Source organism: Oryzias latipes, chromosome 11 (assembly GCF_053564925.1).
Source record: "Oryzias latipes strain Hd-rR chromosome 11, Olatipes_Hd-rR_3.1".
Lineage (NCBI taxonomy): Eukaryota > Metazoa > Chordata > Actinopteri > Beloniformes > Adrianichthyidae > Oryzias > Oryzias latipes.
In genome coordinates, this window is record NC_136247.1 from 26,609,596 (window position 1) to 26,627,003 (window position 17,408).

At 44.0% G+C, this 17,408-nt stretch overlaps 1 protein-coding gene across 1 annotated transcript in view; it reads right to left on the bottom strand.

The window, feature by feature from the left end:
* Window positions 1-1,088: 1,088 nt before the first annotated feature.
* Window positions 1,089-17,408, bottom strand: part of LOC105355085 (uncharacterized) — a 41,584-nt gene continuing 25,264 nt past the window's right edge. Inside the window, exons 8-9 of the mRNA XM_078955284.1 lie at window positions 9,527-11,656; window positions 1,089-8,944 (exon numbers count right to left, since the gene is read on the bottom strand). Coding sequence (XP_078811410.1) covers window positions 1,503-8,944; window positions 9,527-11,656 — 9,572 coding nt within the window. The 3' untranslated portion in view covers window positions 1,089-1,502. The remainder of the gene's footprint in view (window positions 8,945-9,526; window positions 11,657-17,408) is intronic.

Genomic DNA, 17,408 nt, shown 5'->3' on the forward strand with positions numbered 1-17,408 from the left:
AAAACTCGACTGTAATCATCTTACAAATTAAAAAAAACAGTATCAAAATAAATCACAATTTTATAAACAAAGAATGAAGAATGAAAGAATGAACAAAATGTAAAGAAAATATCGATTATACAATAATCAATTGTTTGACTCACCAAATCCTTTGTCAATTTAAACAAAAAAAACTTTTGTTGTCTAGGAGGTAATATCTCGAGAGATAACCGCTTTATTCAGGCAAAACAGATAAAAGAACAGGGACAACTCGTTTGCGTTCTTTTCCATCCATCTGTGAAGTCCAGCTCACAAATCACCCAAGTCGCGTATCCCTCCGCGGAAGTTCTTCTGCACTTTCATTTAACCTTTATTTTACCAGGTGGATAAGTTGAGAACAGTTTCTTATTTACAATGATGACCTGGCAGGATAACCAATTAGAAGTAAAACAAGCAAAACAAAAATAGACCAAAACATTTTTTTCATAAAAAGCCCATTACATCATGCAGTTGTGACATGCGGAGGGGATCTTTGTGTGGACTATTTCAGTTTTTGCTTGAACAAATGGTGTGATGGGATAATTGTGAGTTTAAGGGAGTTTTAGTGCATCAAAATAAAAGAAATTCTGACCGAAGACTGTCTGGACCTTAGGAATTGAAAGTGTAATGAGATTGTTTGACCACAGATAGCACTTATTATGGGAACAATGCAGGAGCCTAAAGAGGTTTTAAGGTGTTTAATTCTTAGATCTGTCCCCCACTAAGCGTTTTTTAGAGTTCTCTAATTAAACACATTTGCATTATTTGTGTCACAAACAGCGCTTCGTTGTTTAACTTTGGGTACATCCCATCAGGGCTCACACAGGTGACTTGAAAGGAGAGTTTATATGCTGGATGCCCTCCCTGACACAACCCTGTATCTTCAAGGGCCAACAGAGCCATCCAGCATCTTTCAAACAGCACACTGTGAAGTTTTATAACGATATTAAGAGATATAAGAATTATTTATGTAAAATAAATACCTCAGATAGTCTTATAAAATAAATCTGACCCTAATGTCAATGATTTTTAAATAATTACAAGAAAAAAGACAGTAAAGCAAAACCAAGTATTGTATTTGATGCTTTATTGATATTTCATAATTAATAGAACCAAACACCAATATATATCAATATAAAACTAAACTAAAACAGACATAGCTTCCAAAATAATTTAAAATAACTTAGTGACAATTTCCTTTGATACACATCCATCACCAAGATTTTACTCAAAGAAAACTACAGAATTACAATTTTATTAGCTGTTAATCTGAAAATCCCATGTATAAATTAGTGAAGAATGGAATGGATCTTAAACCTAAAATATGCAATCTCAAATAATAAATATTTAAATAGGAAAAACAACAGTATAAATATTTCATAAAGCAAATCAGCAAATGAAAGTGAAAAATTACATGGACTTCAGGTTTATGATTATTATTTGATAATTCATGGTGATTACAAAGTCAAATGTTTGCTATTGTCTCACACCAATAATGAAATCATGGTGAGTGCAATGACTGTAAAGAAACACATTTTACTCATTACTGCAGTGGACGATACTGTTGTTGGGGCAGCACTGGTTGTGGTTGCAGGCTTTGGACTCATGACTTCAGTAGCAGGTTTTGGTGGAGCATTTGTAACTGCTGCTGAGGTGGATGTCGACATGCTGGTAAACAACTTTCCAGTCTGGTAATTTGTTGTTGCTTCTGCTGTTACCCTAGCTGTGGGTAAAGATGTAATTGTCGAAAGACTGATGGTAGATTTTGGATATTGCAGAGTAGATGTTGGCTTTGTAACCGTAGCAGTTTTAGCAACATTAGTTTTGTCTTCAAAAATTGTTGTTCTAGAAGCTGTTACTATTGATGAATTAACTGGCACAGTTGTGCTTGAAAATGTTGTATCTGAATTGGAGACAGTGATGTTTGATTTGGTGGTTATTGTCACTATCTGTGAAACAGTTGACAATTTTTTGGTTGTAATTTCTATTGGAGTGGTCCCAACTGTTCTGAAAATAATGGTAGCCAGACCAGATGAAACTGTGTTTTGTTGTACAGAGGTGAATTTAGTTGGGGGCTGTACTGTTTGGACAGGTTTTGTGTTAGTAATTGTTGTGGGATTAAATAATTCTCCTGTAGCCTTTTGGGTAATTGTTGTTAGTGTGGCGGCAGTTGGGCTTGTTTGTTCAGTAATGGTAAAAGAACCAGTACCAGCTGTAAAGGTTGAAAATACTGGCTTTGTTCCTGGAACAGCAGGTGCTGTTTGAGCTGTTGTGTTACTTTTCAAAGTACCTGTAAATATTCTAAAAGCGGTGGAAGACAAAATAGTAGTACCTGAATTGCCTGAAGTGACAGATGTTTTATCAATTGTTGTTGTTTTGGAAATAGAAGGTTTAGATACAGGTGGTGATTCTGATGGACTACTGATGATGGTTGTAGGAGCAGTGGGCATTTTTGTTAATTCATTATTAGCTAAAAATGAAGAGGAAGCAATTGAGCTAGTAGCACTGTTGGGCACAGTTTTAGATAATTCTGCTGTTGATGGGGAGTTTGGGACTGTTGAGAAACCACTACTTTGTGGGTGTGTTTGTGCAGTGGTGGTCTCTGTCAATGGGACTGTGGCAGTAGAAACACTTGCTGATGTCAATAAATCAGGAATAGTGCTTGTACTTGAGCCAGGTGTACTCTGGGAGTTTGTAGCTGGTGCTGTTGTGGTAATAATGTCAAGAGCTCTCGTTAGAGTGTCTGTGGCAGTCTTGGCAGTGGAAGATGCCGAAACAGTGGAGCTCAAAGTAGAAGCATCAGGTGTTGATGAAATATATGTAGTCTGCTCTGCAGGTGTTGTAGTAGTCCCAATAACAGATGTAGTTGTTGAAGGAACTGTGGATGTTTCAACAATGGCACTGGTTGTGGAAAACTCTGTGTTTGGTTGACCATTGGTGGTTGTGGAAGTCTCCTCTGTGCTTGCAATGCTCTTGCTAGTCAGTGTTGTTGTCTCAGCAGGTGTTGTAGCAGAGGTCCCACTGGTACTTGGTGAAGTTTCAGATAAGGTTGTTGGAGCAGTTGTAGCAATGGATGTTGCAGCTTCTGTAGTTTCTGTTGTGGATGAAGTAATGGCTTTGGCAGCAGCTGTGGCACTTGAGGATGGTGAACTTGTTATGGGTGAAGTGAATGCAGCATTTGATGAGGCCACAGTGCTAGTGGGCACAGTTGTTGGATTTTCTGTTGTAAACAGGGAGTTTGTAACGGTTGAGAAACCACTACTTTGTGGGTGTGTTTGTGCAGTGGTGGTCTCTGTCAATGGGACTGTGGGAGTAAAAACACTTGCTGATGTCGATATTTCAGGGAGAGTGCTTGTACTTGAGCCAAGTGTACTTTGGGAGTTTGTAGCTGGTGCTGTTGTGGTAATAATGTCAAGAACTGTCGTTAGAGCATCTGTGGCAGTCTTGGCAGTGGAAGATGCCGAAACAGTGGAGCTCAAAGTAGAAGCATCAGGTGTTGATGAAATATATGTAGTCTGCTCTGCAGGTGTTGTAGTAGTCCCAATAACAGATGTAGTTGTTGAAAGAACTGTGGATGTTACAACAATGGCACTGGTTGTGGAAAACTCTGTGTTTGGTTGACCATTGGTGGTTGTGGAAGTCTCCTCTGTGCTTGCAATGCTCTTGCTAGTCAGTGTTGTTGTCTCAGCAGGTGTTGTAGCAGAGGTCCCACTGGTACTTGGTGAAGATTCAGATAAGGTTGTTGGAGCAGTTGGAGCAATGGATGTTGCAGCTTCTGTAGTTTCTGTTGTGGATGAAGTAATGGCTTTGGCAGCAGCTGTGGCACTTGAGGATGGTGAACTTGTTATGGGTGAAGTGAATGCAGCATTTGATGAGGCCACAGTGCTAGTGGGCACAGTTGGATTTTCTGTTGTAAACAGGGAGTTTGTGACGGTTGAGAAACCACTACTTTGTGGGTGTGTTTGTGCAGTGGTGGTCTCTGTCAATGGGACTGTGGGAGTAGAAACACTTGCTGATGTCGATAATTCAGGAAGAGTGCTTGTACTTGAGCCAGGTATACTATGGGAGTTTGTAGCTGGTGCTGTTGTGGTAATAATGTCAAGAGCTGTCGTTAGAGCATCTGTGACAGTCTTGGCAGTAAAAGATGCCGAAACAGTGGAGCTCAAAGTAGAAGCATCAGATGTTGATGAAATATATGTAGTCTGCTCTGCAGGTGTTGTAGTAGTCCCAATAACAGATGTAGTTGTTGAAGGAACTGTGGATGTTTCAACAATGGCACTGGTTGTGGAAAACTCTGTGTTTGGTTGACCATTGGTGGTTGTGGAAGTCTCCTCTGTGCTTGCAATGCTCTTGCTAGTCAGTGTTGTTGTCTCAGCAGGTGTTGTAGCAGAGGTCCCACTGGTACTTGGTGAAGATTCAGATAAGGTTGTTGGAGCAGTTGGAGCAATGGATGTTGCAGCTTCTGTAGTTTCTGTTGTGGATGAAGTAATGGCTTTGGCAGCAGCTGTGGCACTTGAGGATGGTGAACTTGTTATGGGTGAAGTGAATGCAGCATTTGATGAGGCCACAGTGCTAGTGGGCACAGTTGTTGGATTTTCTGTTGTAAACAGGGAGTTTGTAACGGTTGAGAAACCACTACTTTGTGGGTGTGTTTGTGCAGTGGTGGTCTCTGTCAATGGGACTGTGGGAGTAAAAACACTTGCTGATGTCGATATTTCAGGGAGAGTGCTTGTACTTGAGCCAAGTGTACTTTGGGAGTTTGTAGCTGGTGCTGTTGTGGTAATAATGTCAAGAACTGTCGTTAGAGCATCTGTGGCAGTCTTGGCAGTGGAAGATGCCGAAACAGTGGAGCTCAAAGTAGAAGCATCAGGTGTTGATGAAATAGATGTAGTCTGCTCTGCAGGTGTTGTAGTAGTCCCAATAACAGATGTAGTTGTTGAATGAACTGTGGATGTTTCAACAATGGCACTGGTTGTGGAAAACTCTGTGTTTGGTTGACCATTGGTGGTTGTGGAAGTCTCCTCTGTGCTTGCAATGCTCTTGCTAGTCAGTGTTGTTGTCTCAGCAGGTGTTGTAGCAGAGGTCCCACTGGTACTTGGTGAAGATTCAGATAAGGTTGTTGGAGCAGTTGGAGCAATGGATGTTGCAGCTTCTGTAGTTTCTGTTGTGGATGAAGTAATGGCTTTGGCAGCAGCTGTGGCACTTGAGGATGGTGAACTTGTTATGGGTGAAGTGAATGCAGCATTTGATGAGGCCACAGTGCTAGTGGGCACAGTTGTAGGATATTCTGTTGTAAACAGGGAGTTTGTAACGGTTGAGAAACCACTACTTTGTGGGTGTGTTTGTGCAGATGTGGTCTCTCTCAATGGGACTGTGGGAGTAAAAACACTTGCTGATGTCGATAATTCAGGAAGAGTGCTTGTACTTGAGCCAGGTGTACTCTGGGAGTTTGTAGCTGGTGCTGTTGTGGTAATAATGTCAAGAGCTGTCGTTAGAGCATCTGTGGCAGTCTTGGCAGTGGAAGATGCCGAAACAGTGGAGCTCAAAGTAGAAGCATCAGGTGTTGATGAAATATATGTAGTCTGCTCTGCAGGTGTTGTAGTAGTCCCAATAACAGATGTACTTGTTGAAGGAACTGTGGATGTTTCAACAATGGCACTGGTTGTGGAAAACTCTGTGTTTGGTTGACCATTGGTGGTTGTGGAAGTCTCCTCTGTGCTTGCAATGCTCTTGCTAGTCAGTGTTGTTGTCTCAGCAGGTGTTGTAGCAGAGGTCCCACTGGTACTTGGTGAAGATTCAGATAAGGTTGTTGGAGCAGTTGGAGCAATGGATGTTGCAGCTTCTGTAGTTTCTGTTGTGGATGAAGTAATGGCTTTGGCAGCAGCTGTGGCACTTGAAGATGGTGAACTTGTTATGGGTGAAGTGAATGCAGCATTTGATGAGGCCACAGTGCTAGTGGGCACAGTTGTAGGATATTCTGTTGTAAACAGGGAGTTTGTAACGGTTGAGAAACCACTACTTTGTGGGTGTGTTTGTGCAGATGTGGTCTCTCTCAATGGGACTGTGGGAGTAAAAACACTTGCTGATGTCGATAATTCAGGAAGAGTGCTTGTACTTGGGCCAGGTGTACTCTGGGAGTTTGTAGCTGGTGCTGTTGTGGTAATAATGTCAAGAGCTGTCGTTAGAGCATCTGTGGCAGTCTTGGCAGTGGAAGATGCCGAAACTGTAGAGCTCAAAGTAGAAGCATCAGGTGTTGATGAAATATATGTAGTCTGCTCTGCAGGTGTTGTAGTAGTCCCAATAACAGATGTAGTTGTTGAATGAACTGTGGATGTTTCAACAATGGCACTGGTTGTGGAAAACTCTGTGTTTGGTTGACCATTGGTGGTTGTGGAAGTCTCCTCTGTGCTTGCAATGCTCTTGCTAGTCAGTGTTGTTGTCTCAGCAGGTGTTGTAGCAGAGGTCCCACTGGTACTTGGTGAAGATTCAGATAAGGTTGTTGGAGCAGTTGGAGCAATGGATGTTGCAGCTTCTGTAGTTTCTGTTGTGGATGAAGTAATGGCTTTGGCAGCAGCTGTGGCACTTGAGGATGGTGAACTTGTTGTGGGTGAAGTGAATGCAGCATTTAAAGAGAACACAGTGCTAGTGGGCACAGTTGTAGGATATTCTGTTGTAAACAGGGAGTTTGTAACGGTTGAGAAACCACTACTTTGTGGGTGTGTTTGTGCAGTGGTGGTATCTGTCAATGGGACTGTGGGAGTAAAAACACTTGCTGATGTCGATAATTCAGGAAGAGTGCTTGTACTTGGGCCAGGTGTACTCTGGGAGGTTGTAGCTGGTGCTGTTGTGGTAATAATGTCAAGAGCTGTCGTTAGAGCATCTGTGGCAGTCTTGGCAGTGGAAGATGCCGAAACAGTGGAGCTCAAAGTAGAAGCATCAGGTGTTGATGAAATATATGTAGTCTGCTCTGCAGGTGTTGTAGTAGTCCCAATAACAGATGTAGTTGTTGAATGAACTGTGGATGTTTCAACAATGGCACTGGTTGTGGAAAACTCTGTGTTTGGTTGACCATTGGTGGTTGTGGAAGTCTCCTCTGTGCTTGCAATGCTCTTGCTAGTCAGTGTTGTTGTCTCAGCAGGTGTTGTAGCAGAGGTCCCACTGGTACTTGGTGAAGATTCAGATAAGGTTGTTGGAGCAGTTGGAGCAATGGATGTTGCAGCTTCTGTAGTTTCTGTTGTGGATGAAGTAATGGCTTTTGCAGCAGCTGTGGCACTTGAGGATGGTAAACTTGTTGTGGGTAAAGTGAATGCAGCATTTGATGAGGCCACAGTGCTAGTGGGCACAGTTGTAGGATATTCTGTTGTAAACAGGGAGTTTGTAACGGTTGAGAAACCACTACTTTGTGGGTGTGTTTGTGCAGTGGTGGTCTCTGTCAATGGGACTCCAGGTGTACTCTGGGAGTTTGTAGCTGGTGCTGTTGTGGTAATAATGTCAAGAGCTGTCGTTAGAGCATCTGTGACAGTCTTGGCAGTGGAAGATGCCGAAACTGTAGAGCTCAAAGTAGAAGCATCAGGTGTTGATGAAATATATGTAGTCTGCTCTGCAGGTGTTGTAGTAGTCCCAATAACAGATGTAGTTGTTGAATGAACTGTGGATGTTTCAACAATGGCACTGGTTGTGGAAAACTCTGTGTTTGGTTGACCATTGGTGGTTGTGGAAGTCTCCTCTGTGCTTGCAATGCTCTTGCTAGTCAGTGTTGTTGTCTCAGCAGGTGTTGTAGCAGAGGTCCCACTGGTACTTGGTGAAGATTCAGATAAGGTTGTTGGAGCAGTTGGAGCAATGGATGTTGCAGCTTCTGTAGTTTCTGTTGTGGATGAAGTAATGGCTTTTGCAGCAGCTGTGGCACTTGAGGATGGTAAACTTGTTGTGGGTAAAGTGAATGCAGCATTTGATGAGGCCACAGTGCTAGTGGGCACAGTTGTAGGATATTCTGTTGTAAACAGGGAGTTTGTGACGGTTGAGAAACCACTACTTTGTGGGTGTGTTTGTGCAGATGTGGTCTCTCTCAATGGGACTGTGGGAGTAAAAACACTTGCTGATGTCGATAATTCAGGAAGAGTGCTTGTACTTGGGCCAGGTGTACTCTGGGAGTTTGTAGCTAGTGCTGTTGTGGTAATAATGTCAAGAGCTGTCGTTAGAGCATCTGTGGCAGTCTTGGCAGTGGAAGATGCCGAAACTGTAGAGCTCAAAGTAGAAGCATCAGGTGTTGATGAAATATATGTAGTCTGCTCTGCAGGTGTTGTAGTAGTCCCAATAACAGATGTAGTTGTTGAATGAACTGTGGATGTTTCAACAATGGCACTGGTTGTGGAAAACTCTGTGTTTGGTTGACCATTGGTGGTTGTGGAAGTCTCCTCTGTGCTTGCAATGCTCTTGCTAGTCAGTGTTGTTGTCTCAGCAGGTGTTGTAGCAGAGGTCCCACTGGTACTTGGTGAAGATTCAGATAAGGTTGTTGGAGCAGTTGGAGCAATGGATGTTGCAGCTTCTGTAGTTTCTGTTGTGGATGAAGTAATGGCTTTGGCAGCAGCTGTGGCACTTGAGGATGGTGAACTTGTTATGGGTGAAGTGAATGCAGCATTTGATGAGGCCACAGTGCTAGTGGGCACAGTTGTAGGATATTCTGTTGTAAACAGGGAGTTTGTAACGGTTGAGAAACCACTACTTTGTGGGTGTGTTTGTGCAGTGGTGGTCTCTGTCAATGGGACTGTGGGAGTAAAAACACTTGCTGATGTCGATAATTCAGGAAGAGTGCTTGTACTTGGGCCAGGTGTACTCTGGGAGTTTGTAGCTGGTGCTGTTGTGGTAATAATGTCAAGAGCTGTCGTTAGAGCATCTGTGGCAGTCTTGGCAGTGGAAGATGCCGAAACTGTAGAGCTCAAAGTAGAAGCATCAGGTGTTGATGAAATATATGTAGTCTGCTCTGCAGGTGTTGTAGTAGTCCCAATAACAGATGTAGTTGTTGAAGGAACTGTGGATTTTTCAACAATGGCACTGGTTGTGGAAAACTCTGTGTTTGGTTGACCATTGGTGGTTGTGGAAGTCTCCTCTTTGCTTGCAATGCTCTTGCTAGTCAGTGTTGTTGTCTCAGCAGGTGTTGTAGCAGAGGTCCCACTGGTACTTGGTGAAGATTCAGATAAGGTTGTTGGAGCAGTTGGAGCAATGGATGTTGCAGCTTCTGTAGTTTCTGTTGTGGATGAAGTAATGGCTTTGGCAGCAGCTGTGGCACTTGAGGATGGTGAACTTGTTATGGGTGAAGTGAATGCAGCATTTGATGAGGCCACAGTGCTAGTGGGCACAGTTGTAGGATATTCTGTTGTAAACAGGGAGTTTGTAACAGTTGAGAAACCACTACTTTGTGGGTGTGTTTGTGCAGTGGTGGTCTCTGTCAATGGGACTGTGGGAGTAAAAACACTTGCTGATGTCGATAATTCAGGAAGAGTGCTTGTACTTGGGCCAGGTGTACTCTGGGAGTTTGTAGCTGGTGCTGTTGTGGTAATAATGTCAAGAGCTGTCGTTAGAGCATCTGTGACAGTCTTGGCAGTGGAAGATGCCGAAACAGTGGATCTCAAAGTAGAAGCATCAGGTGTTGATGAAATATATGTAGTCTGCTCTGCAGGTGTTGTAGTAGTCCCAATAACAGATGTAGTTGTTGAATGAACTGTGGATGTTTCAACAATGGCACTGGTTGTGGAAAACTCTGTGTTTGGTTGACCATTGGTGGTTGTGGAAGTCTCCTCTGTGCTTGCAATGCTCTTGCTAGTCAGTGTTGTTGTCTCAGCAGGTGTTGTAGCAGAGGTCCCACTGGTACTTGGTGAAGATTCAGATAAGGTTGTTGGAGCAGTTGGAGCAATGGATGTTGCAGCTTCTGTAGTTTCTGTTGTGGATGAAGTAATGGCTTTGGCAGCAGCTGTGGCACTTGAGGATGGTGAACTTGTTATGGGTGAAGTGAATGCAGCATTTGATGAGGCCACAGTGCTAGTGGGCACAGTTGTTGGATTTTCTGTTGTAAACAGGGAGTTTGTAACGGTTGAGAAACCACTACTTTGTGGGTGTGTTTGTGCAGATGTGGTCTCTCTCAATGGGACTGTGGGAGTAAAAACACTTGCTGATGTCGATAATTCAGGAAGAGTGCTTGTACTTGGGCCAGGTGTACTCTGGGAGTTTGTAGCTGGTGCTGTTGTGGTAATAATGTCAAGAGCTGTCGTTAGAGCATCTGTGGCATTCTTGGCAGTGGAAGATGCTGAAACTGTAGAGCTCAAAGTAGAAGCATCAGGTGTTGATGAAATATATGTAGTCTGCTCTGCAGGTGTTGTAGTAGTCCCAATAACAGATGTAGTTGTTGATGGAACTGTGGATATTTCAACAATGGCACTGGTTGTGGAAAACTCTGTGTTTGGTTGACCATTGGTGGTTGTGGAAGTCTCCTCTGTGCTTGCAATGCTCTTGCTAGTCAGTGTTGTTGTCTCAGCAGGTGTTGTAGCAGAGGTCCCACTGGTACTTGGTGAAGATTCAGATAAGGTTGTTGGAGCAGTTGGAGCAATGGATGTTGCAGCTTCTGTAGTTTCTGTTGTGGATGAAGTAATGGCTTTGGCAGCAGTTGTGGCACTTGAGGATGGTGAACTTGTTATGGGTGAAGTGAATGCAGCATTTGATGAGGCCACAGTGCTAGTGGGCACAGTTGTAGGATATTCTGTTGTAAACAGGGAGTTTGTAACGGTTGAGAAACCACTACTTTGTGGGTGTGTTTGTGCAGATGTGGACTCTCTCAATGGGACTGTGGGAGTAAAAACACTTGATGATTTCGATAATTCAGGAAGAGTGCTTGTACTTGGGCTAGGTTTACTCTGGGAGTTTGTAGCTGGTGCTGTTGTGGTAATAATGTCAAGAGCTGTCGTTAGAGCATCTGTGACAGTCTTGGCAGTGGAAGATGCCGAAACAGTGGAGCTCAAAGTAGAAGCATCAGGTGTTGATGAAATATATGTAGTCTGCTCTGCAGGTGTTGTAGTAGTCCCAATAACAGATGTAGTTGTTGAATGAACTGTGGATGTTTCAACAATGGCACTGGTTGTGGAAAACTCTGTGTTTGGTTGACCATTGGTGGTTGTGGAAGTCTCCTCTGTGCTTGCAATGCTCTTGCTAGTCAGTGTTGTTGTCTCAGCAGGTGTTGTAGCAGAGGTCCCACTGGTACTTGGTGAAGATTCAGATAAGGTTGTTGGAGCAGTTGGAGCAATGGATGTTGCAGCTTCTGTAGTTTCTGTTGTGGATGAAGTAATGGCTTTGGCAGCAGCTGTGGCACTTGAGGATGGTGAACTTGTTATGGGTGAAGTGAATGCAGCATTTGATGAGGCCACAGTGCTAGTGGGCACAGTTGTAGGATATTCTGTTGTAAACAGGGAGTTTGTAACGGTTGAGAAACCACTACTTTGTGGGTGTGTTTGTGCAGATGTGGTCTCTCTCAATGGGACTGTGGGAGTAAAAACACTTGCTGATGTCGATAATTCAGGAAGAGTGCTTGTACTTGGGCCAGGTGTACTCTGGGAGTTTGTAGCTGGTGCTGTTGTGGTAATAATGTCAAGAGCTGTCGTTAGAGCATCTGTGACAGTCTTGGCAGTGGAAGATGCTGAAACTGTAGAGCTCAAAGTAGAAGCATCAGGTGTTGATGAAATATATGTAGTCTGCTCTGCAGGTGTTGTAGTAGTCCCAATAACAGATGTAGTTGTTGATGGAACTGTGGATATTTCAACAATGGCACTGGTTGTGGAAAACTCTGTGTTTGGTTGACCATTGGTGGTTGTGGAAGTCTCCTCTGTGCTTGCAATGCTCTTGCTAGTCAGTGTTGTTGTCTCAGCAGGTGTTGTAGCAGAGGTCCCACTGGTACTTGGTGAAGATTCAGATAAGGTTGTTGGAGCAGTTGGAGCAATGGATGTTGCAGCTTCTGTAGTTTCTGTTGTGGATGAAGTAATGGCTTTGGCAGCAGCTGTGGCACTTGAGGATGGTGAACTTGTTATGGGTGAAGTGAATGCAGCATTTGATGAGGCCACAGTGCTAGTGGGCACAGTTGTAGGATATTCTGTTGTAAACAGGGAGTTTGTAACGGTTGAGAAACCACTACTTTGTGGGTGTGTTTGTGCAGATTTGGTCTCTCTCAATGGGACTGTGGGAGTAAAAACACTTGCTGATGTCGATAATTCAGGAAGAGTGCTTGTACTTGGGCCAGGTGTACTCTGGGAGTTTGTAGCTGGTGCTGTTGTGGTAATAATGTCAAGAGCTGTCGTTAGAGCTTCTGTGGCAGTCTTGGCGGTGGAAGATGCCGAAACTGTAGAGCTCAAAGTAGAAGCATCAGGTGTTGATGAAATATATGTAGTCTGCTCTGCAGGTGTTGTAGTAGTCCCAATAACAGATGTAGTTGTTGAAGGAACTGTGGATGTTTCAACAATGGCACTGGTTGTGGAAAACTCTGTGTTTGGTTGACCATTGGTGGTTGTGGAAGTCTCCTCTGTGCTTGCAATGCTCTTGCTAGTCAGTGTTGTTGTCTCAGCAGGTGTTGTAGCAGAGGTCCCACTGGTACTTGGTGAAGATTCAGATAAGGTTGTTGGAGCAGTTGGAGCAATGGATGTTGCAGCTTCTGTAGTTTCTGTTGTGGATGAAGTAATGGCTTTGGCAGCAGCTGTGGCACTTGAGGATGGTGAACTTGTTATGGGTGAAGTGAATGCAGCATTTGATGAGGCCACAGTGCTAGTGGGCACAGTTGTAGGATATTCTGTTGTAAACAGGGAGTTTGTAACGGTTGAGAAACCACTACTTTGTGGGTGTGTTTGTGCAGATGTGGTCTCTCTCAATGGGACTGTGGGAGTAAAAACACTTGCTGATGTCGATATTTCAGGGAGAGTGCTTGTACTTGGGCCAGGTGTACTCTGGGAGTTTGTAGCTGGTGCTGTTGTGGTAATAATGTCAAGAGCTGTCGTTAGAGCATCTGTGGCTGTCTTGGCAGTGGAAGATGCCGTAACTGTTGAGCTCAAAGTAGAAGCATCAGGTTTTGATGAAATATATGTAGTCTGCTCTTCAGGTGTTGAAGTAGTCCCAATAACAGATGTAGTTGTTGACGGAACTGTGGATGTTTCAACAATGGCACTGGTTGTGGAAAACTCTGTGTTTGGTTGACCATTGGTGGTTGTGGAAGTCTCCTCTGTGCTTGCAATGCTCTTGCTAGTCAGTGTTGTTGTCTCAGCAGGTGTTGTAGCAGAGGTCCCACTGGTACTTGGTGAAGATTCAGATAAGGTTGTTGGAGCAGTTGGAGCAATGGATGTTGCAGCTTCTGTAGTTTCTGTTGTGGATGAAGTAATGGCTTTGGCAGCAGCTGTGGCACTTGAGGATGGTGAACTTGTTATGGGTGAAGTGAATGCAGCATTTGATGAGGCCACAGTGCTAGTGGGCACAGTTGTAGGATATTCTGTTGTAAACAGGGAGTTTGTAACGGTTGAGAAACCACTACTTTGTGGGTGTGTTTGTGCAGATGTGGTCTCTCTCAATGGGACTGTGGGAGTAAAAACACTTGCTGATGTCGATATTTCAGGGAGAGTGCTTGTACTTGGGCCAGGTGTACTCTGGGAGTTTGTAGCTGGTGCTGTTGTGGTAATAATGTCAAGAGCTGTCGTTAGAGCATCTGTGGCTGTCTTGGCAGTGGAAGATGCCGTAACTGTTGAGCTCAAAGTAGAAGCATCAGGTTTTGATGAAATATATGTAGTCTGCTCTTCAGGTGTTGAAGTAGTCCCAATAACAGATGTAGTTGTTGACGGAACTGTGGATGTTTCAACAATGGCACTGGTTGTGGAAAACTCTGTGTTTGGTTGACCATTGGTGGTTGTGGAAGTCTCCTCTGTGCTTGCAATATTCTTGCTAGTCAGTGTTGTTGTCTCAGCAGATGTTGTAGCAGAGGTCCCACTGGTACTTGGTGAAGTTTCAAATAAGGTTGTTGGAGCAGTTGTAGAAATGGATGTTGCAGCTTCTGTATTTTCTGTTGTAGATGAAGTAATGGCTTTGGCAGCAGCTGTGGCACTTGAGGATGATAAAATTGTTGTGGGTGAAGTGAATGCAGCATTTGATGAGGCCACAGTGCTAGTGGGCACAGTTGTAGGATATTCTGTTGTAAACAGGGAGTTTGTGACGGTTGAGAAACCACTACTTTGTGGGTGTGTTTGTGCAGTGGTGGTCTCTGTCAACGGGACTGTGGGAGTAGAAACACTTGCTGATGTTGATAATTCAGGAAGAGTCCTTGTACTTGAGCCAGGTGTACTCTGGGAGCTTGTAGCTGGTGTTGTTGTGGTAATAATGTCAAGAGCTGTCGTTAGAGCATCTGTGGCAGTCTTGGCAGTGGAAGATGCCGAAACAGTAGAGCTCAAAGTAGAAGCATCAGGTGTTGATGAAATATATGTAGTCTGCTCTGCAGGTGTTGTAGTAGTCCCAATAACAGATGTAGTTGTTGAAGGAACTGTGGATGTTTCAACAATGGCACTGGTTGTGGAAAACTCTGTGTTTGGTTGACCATTGGTGGTTGTGGAAGTCCCCTCTGTGCTTGCAATGCTCTTGCTAGTCAGTGTTGTTGTCTCAGCAGGTAATGTAGCAGAGGTCCCACTGGTACTTGGTGAAGTTTCAGATAAGGTTGTTGGAGCAGTTGTAGAAATGGATGTTGCAGCTTCTGTAGTTTCTGTTGTAAATGAAGTAATGGCTTTGGCAGCAGCTGTGGCACTTGAGGATGGTAAACTTGTTGTGGGTAAAGTGAATGCAGCATTTGATGAGGCCACAGTGCTAGTGGGCACAGTTGTAGGATATTCTGTTGTAAACAGGGAGTTTGTAACGGTTGAGAAACCACTACTTTGTGGGTGTGTTTGTGCAGTGGTGGTCTCTGTCAATGGGACTGTGGGAGTAAAAACACTTGCTGATGTCGATAATTCAGGAAGAGTGCTTGTACTTGGGCCAGGTGTACTCTGGGAGTTTGTAGCTGGTGCTGTTGTGGTAATAATGTCAAGAGCTGTCGTTAGAGCATCTGTGGCTGTCTTGGCAGTGGAAGATGCCGATACAGTGGAGCTCAAAGTAGAAGCATCAGGTGTTGATGAAATATATGTAGTCTGCTCTGCAGGTGTTGTAGTAGTCCCAATAACAGATGTAGTTGTTGAAGGAACTGTGGATGTTTCAACAATGGCACTGGTTGTGGAAAACTCTGTGTTTGGTTGACCATTGGTGGTTGTGGAAGTCTCCTCTGTGCTTGCAATATTCTTGCTAGTCAGTGTTGTTGTCTCAGCAGGTGTTGTAGCAGAGGTCCCACTGGTACTTGGTGAAGTTTCAAATAAGGTTGTTGGAGCAGTTGTAGAAATGGATGTTGCAGCTTCTGTATTTTCTGTTGTAGATGAAGTAATGGCTTTGGCAGCAGCTGTGGCACTTGAGGATGGTAAAATTGTTGTGGGTGAAGTGAATGCAGCATTTGATGAGGCCACAGTGCTAGTGGGCACAGTTGTAGGATATTCTGTTGTAAACAGGGAGTTTGTGACGGTTGAGAAACCACTACTTTGTGGGTGTGTTTGTGCAGTGGTGGTCTCTGTCAACGGGACTGTGGGAGTAGAAACACTTGCTGATGTTGATAATTCATGAAGAGTCCTTGTACTTGAGCCAGGTGTACTCTGGGAGCTTGTAGCTGGTGTTGTTGTGGTAATAATGTCAAGAGCTGTCGTTAGAGCATCTGTGGCAGTCTTGGCAGTGGAAGATGCCGTAACTGTTGAGCTCAAAGTAGAAGCATCAGGTGTTGATGAAATATATGTAGTCTGCTCTGCAGGTGTTGTAGTAGTCCCAATAACAGATGTAGTTGTTGAAGGAACTGTGGATGTTTCAACAATGGCACTGGTTGTGGAAAACTCTGTGTTTGGTTGACCATTGGTGGTTGTGGAAGTCCCCTCTGTGCTTGCAATGCTCTTGCTAGTCAGTGTTGTTGTCTCAGCAGGTAATGTAGCAGAGGTCCCACTGGTACTTGGTGAAGTTTCAGATAAGGTTGTTGGAGCAGTTGTAGAAATGGATGTTGCAGCTTCTGTAGTTTCTGTTGTAAATGAAGTAATGGCTTTGGCAGCAGCTGTGGCACTTGAGGATGGTAAACTTGTTGTGGGTAAAGTGAATGCAGCATTTGATGAGGCCACAGTGCTAGTGGGCACAGTTGTAGGATATTCTGTTGTAAACAGGGAGTTTGTAACGGTTGAGAAACCACTACTTTGTGGGTGTGTTTGTGCAGTGGTGGTCTCTGTCAATGGGACTGTGGGAGTAAAAACACTTGCTGATGTCGATAATTCAGGAAGAGTGCTTGTACTTGGGCCAGGTGTACTCTGGGAGTTTGTAGCTGGTGCTGTTGTGGTAATAATGTCAAGAGCTGTCGTTAGAGCATCTGTGGCTGTCTTGGCAGTGGAAGATGCCGATACAGTGGAGCTCAAAGTAGAAGCATCAGGTGTTGATGAAATATATGTAGTCTGCTCTGCAGGTGTTGTAGTAGTCCCAATAACAGATGTAGTTGTTGAAGGAACTGTGGATGTTTCAACAATGGCACTGGTTGTGGAAAACTCTGTGTTTGGTTGACCATTGGTGGTTGTGGAAGTCTCCTCTGTGCTTGCAATATTCTTGCTAGTCAGTGTTGTTGTCTCAGCAGGTGTTGTAGCAGAGGTCCCACTGGTACTTGGTGAAGTTTCAAATAAGGTTGTTGGAGCAGTTGTAGAAATGGATGTTGCAGCTTCTGTATTTTCTGTTGTAGATGAAGTAATGGCTTTGGCAGCAGCTGTGGCACTTGAGGATGGTAAAATTGTTGTGGGTGAAGTGAATGCAGCATTTGATGAGGCCACAGTGCTAGTGGGCACAGTTGTAGGATATTCTGTTGTAAACAGGGAGTTTGTGACGGTTGAGAAACCACTACTTTGTGGGTGTGTTTGTGCAGTGGTGGTCTCTGTCAACGGGACTGTGGGAGTAGAAACACTTGCTGATGTTGATAATTCAGGAAGAGTCCTTGTACTTGAGCCAGGTGTACTCTGGGAGCTTGTAGCTGGTGTTGTTGTGGTAATAATGTCAAGAGCTGTCGTTAGAGCATCTGTGGCAGTCTTGGCAGTGGAAGATGCCGTAACTGTTGAGCTCAAAGTAGAAGCATCAGGTGTTGATGAAATATATGTAGTCTGCTCTGCAGGTGTTGTAGTAGTCCCAATAACAGATGTAGTTGTTGAAGGAACTGTGGATGTTTCAACAATGGCACTGGTTGTGGAAAACTCTGTGTTTGGTTGACCATTGGTGGTTGTGGAAGTCCCCTCTGT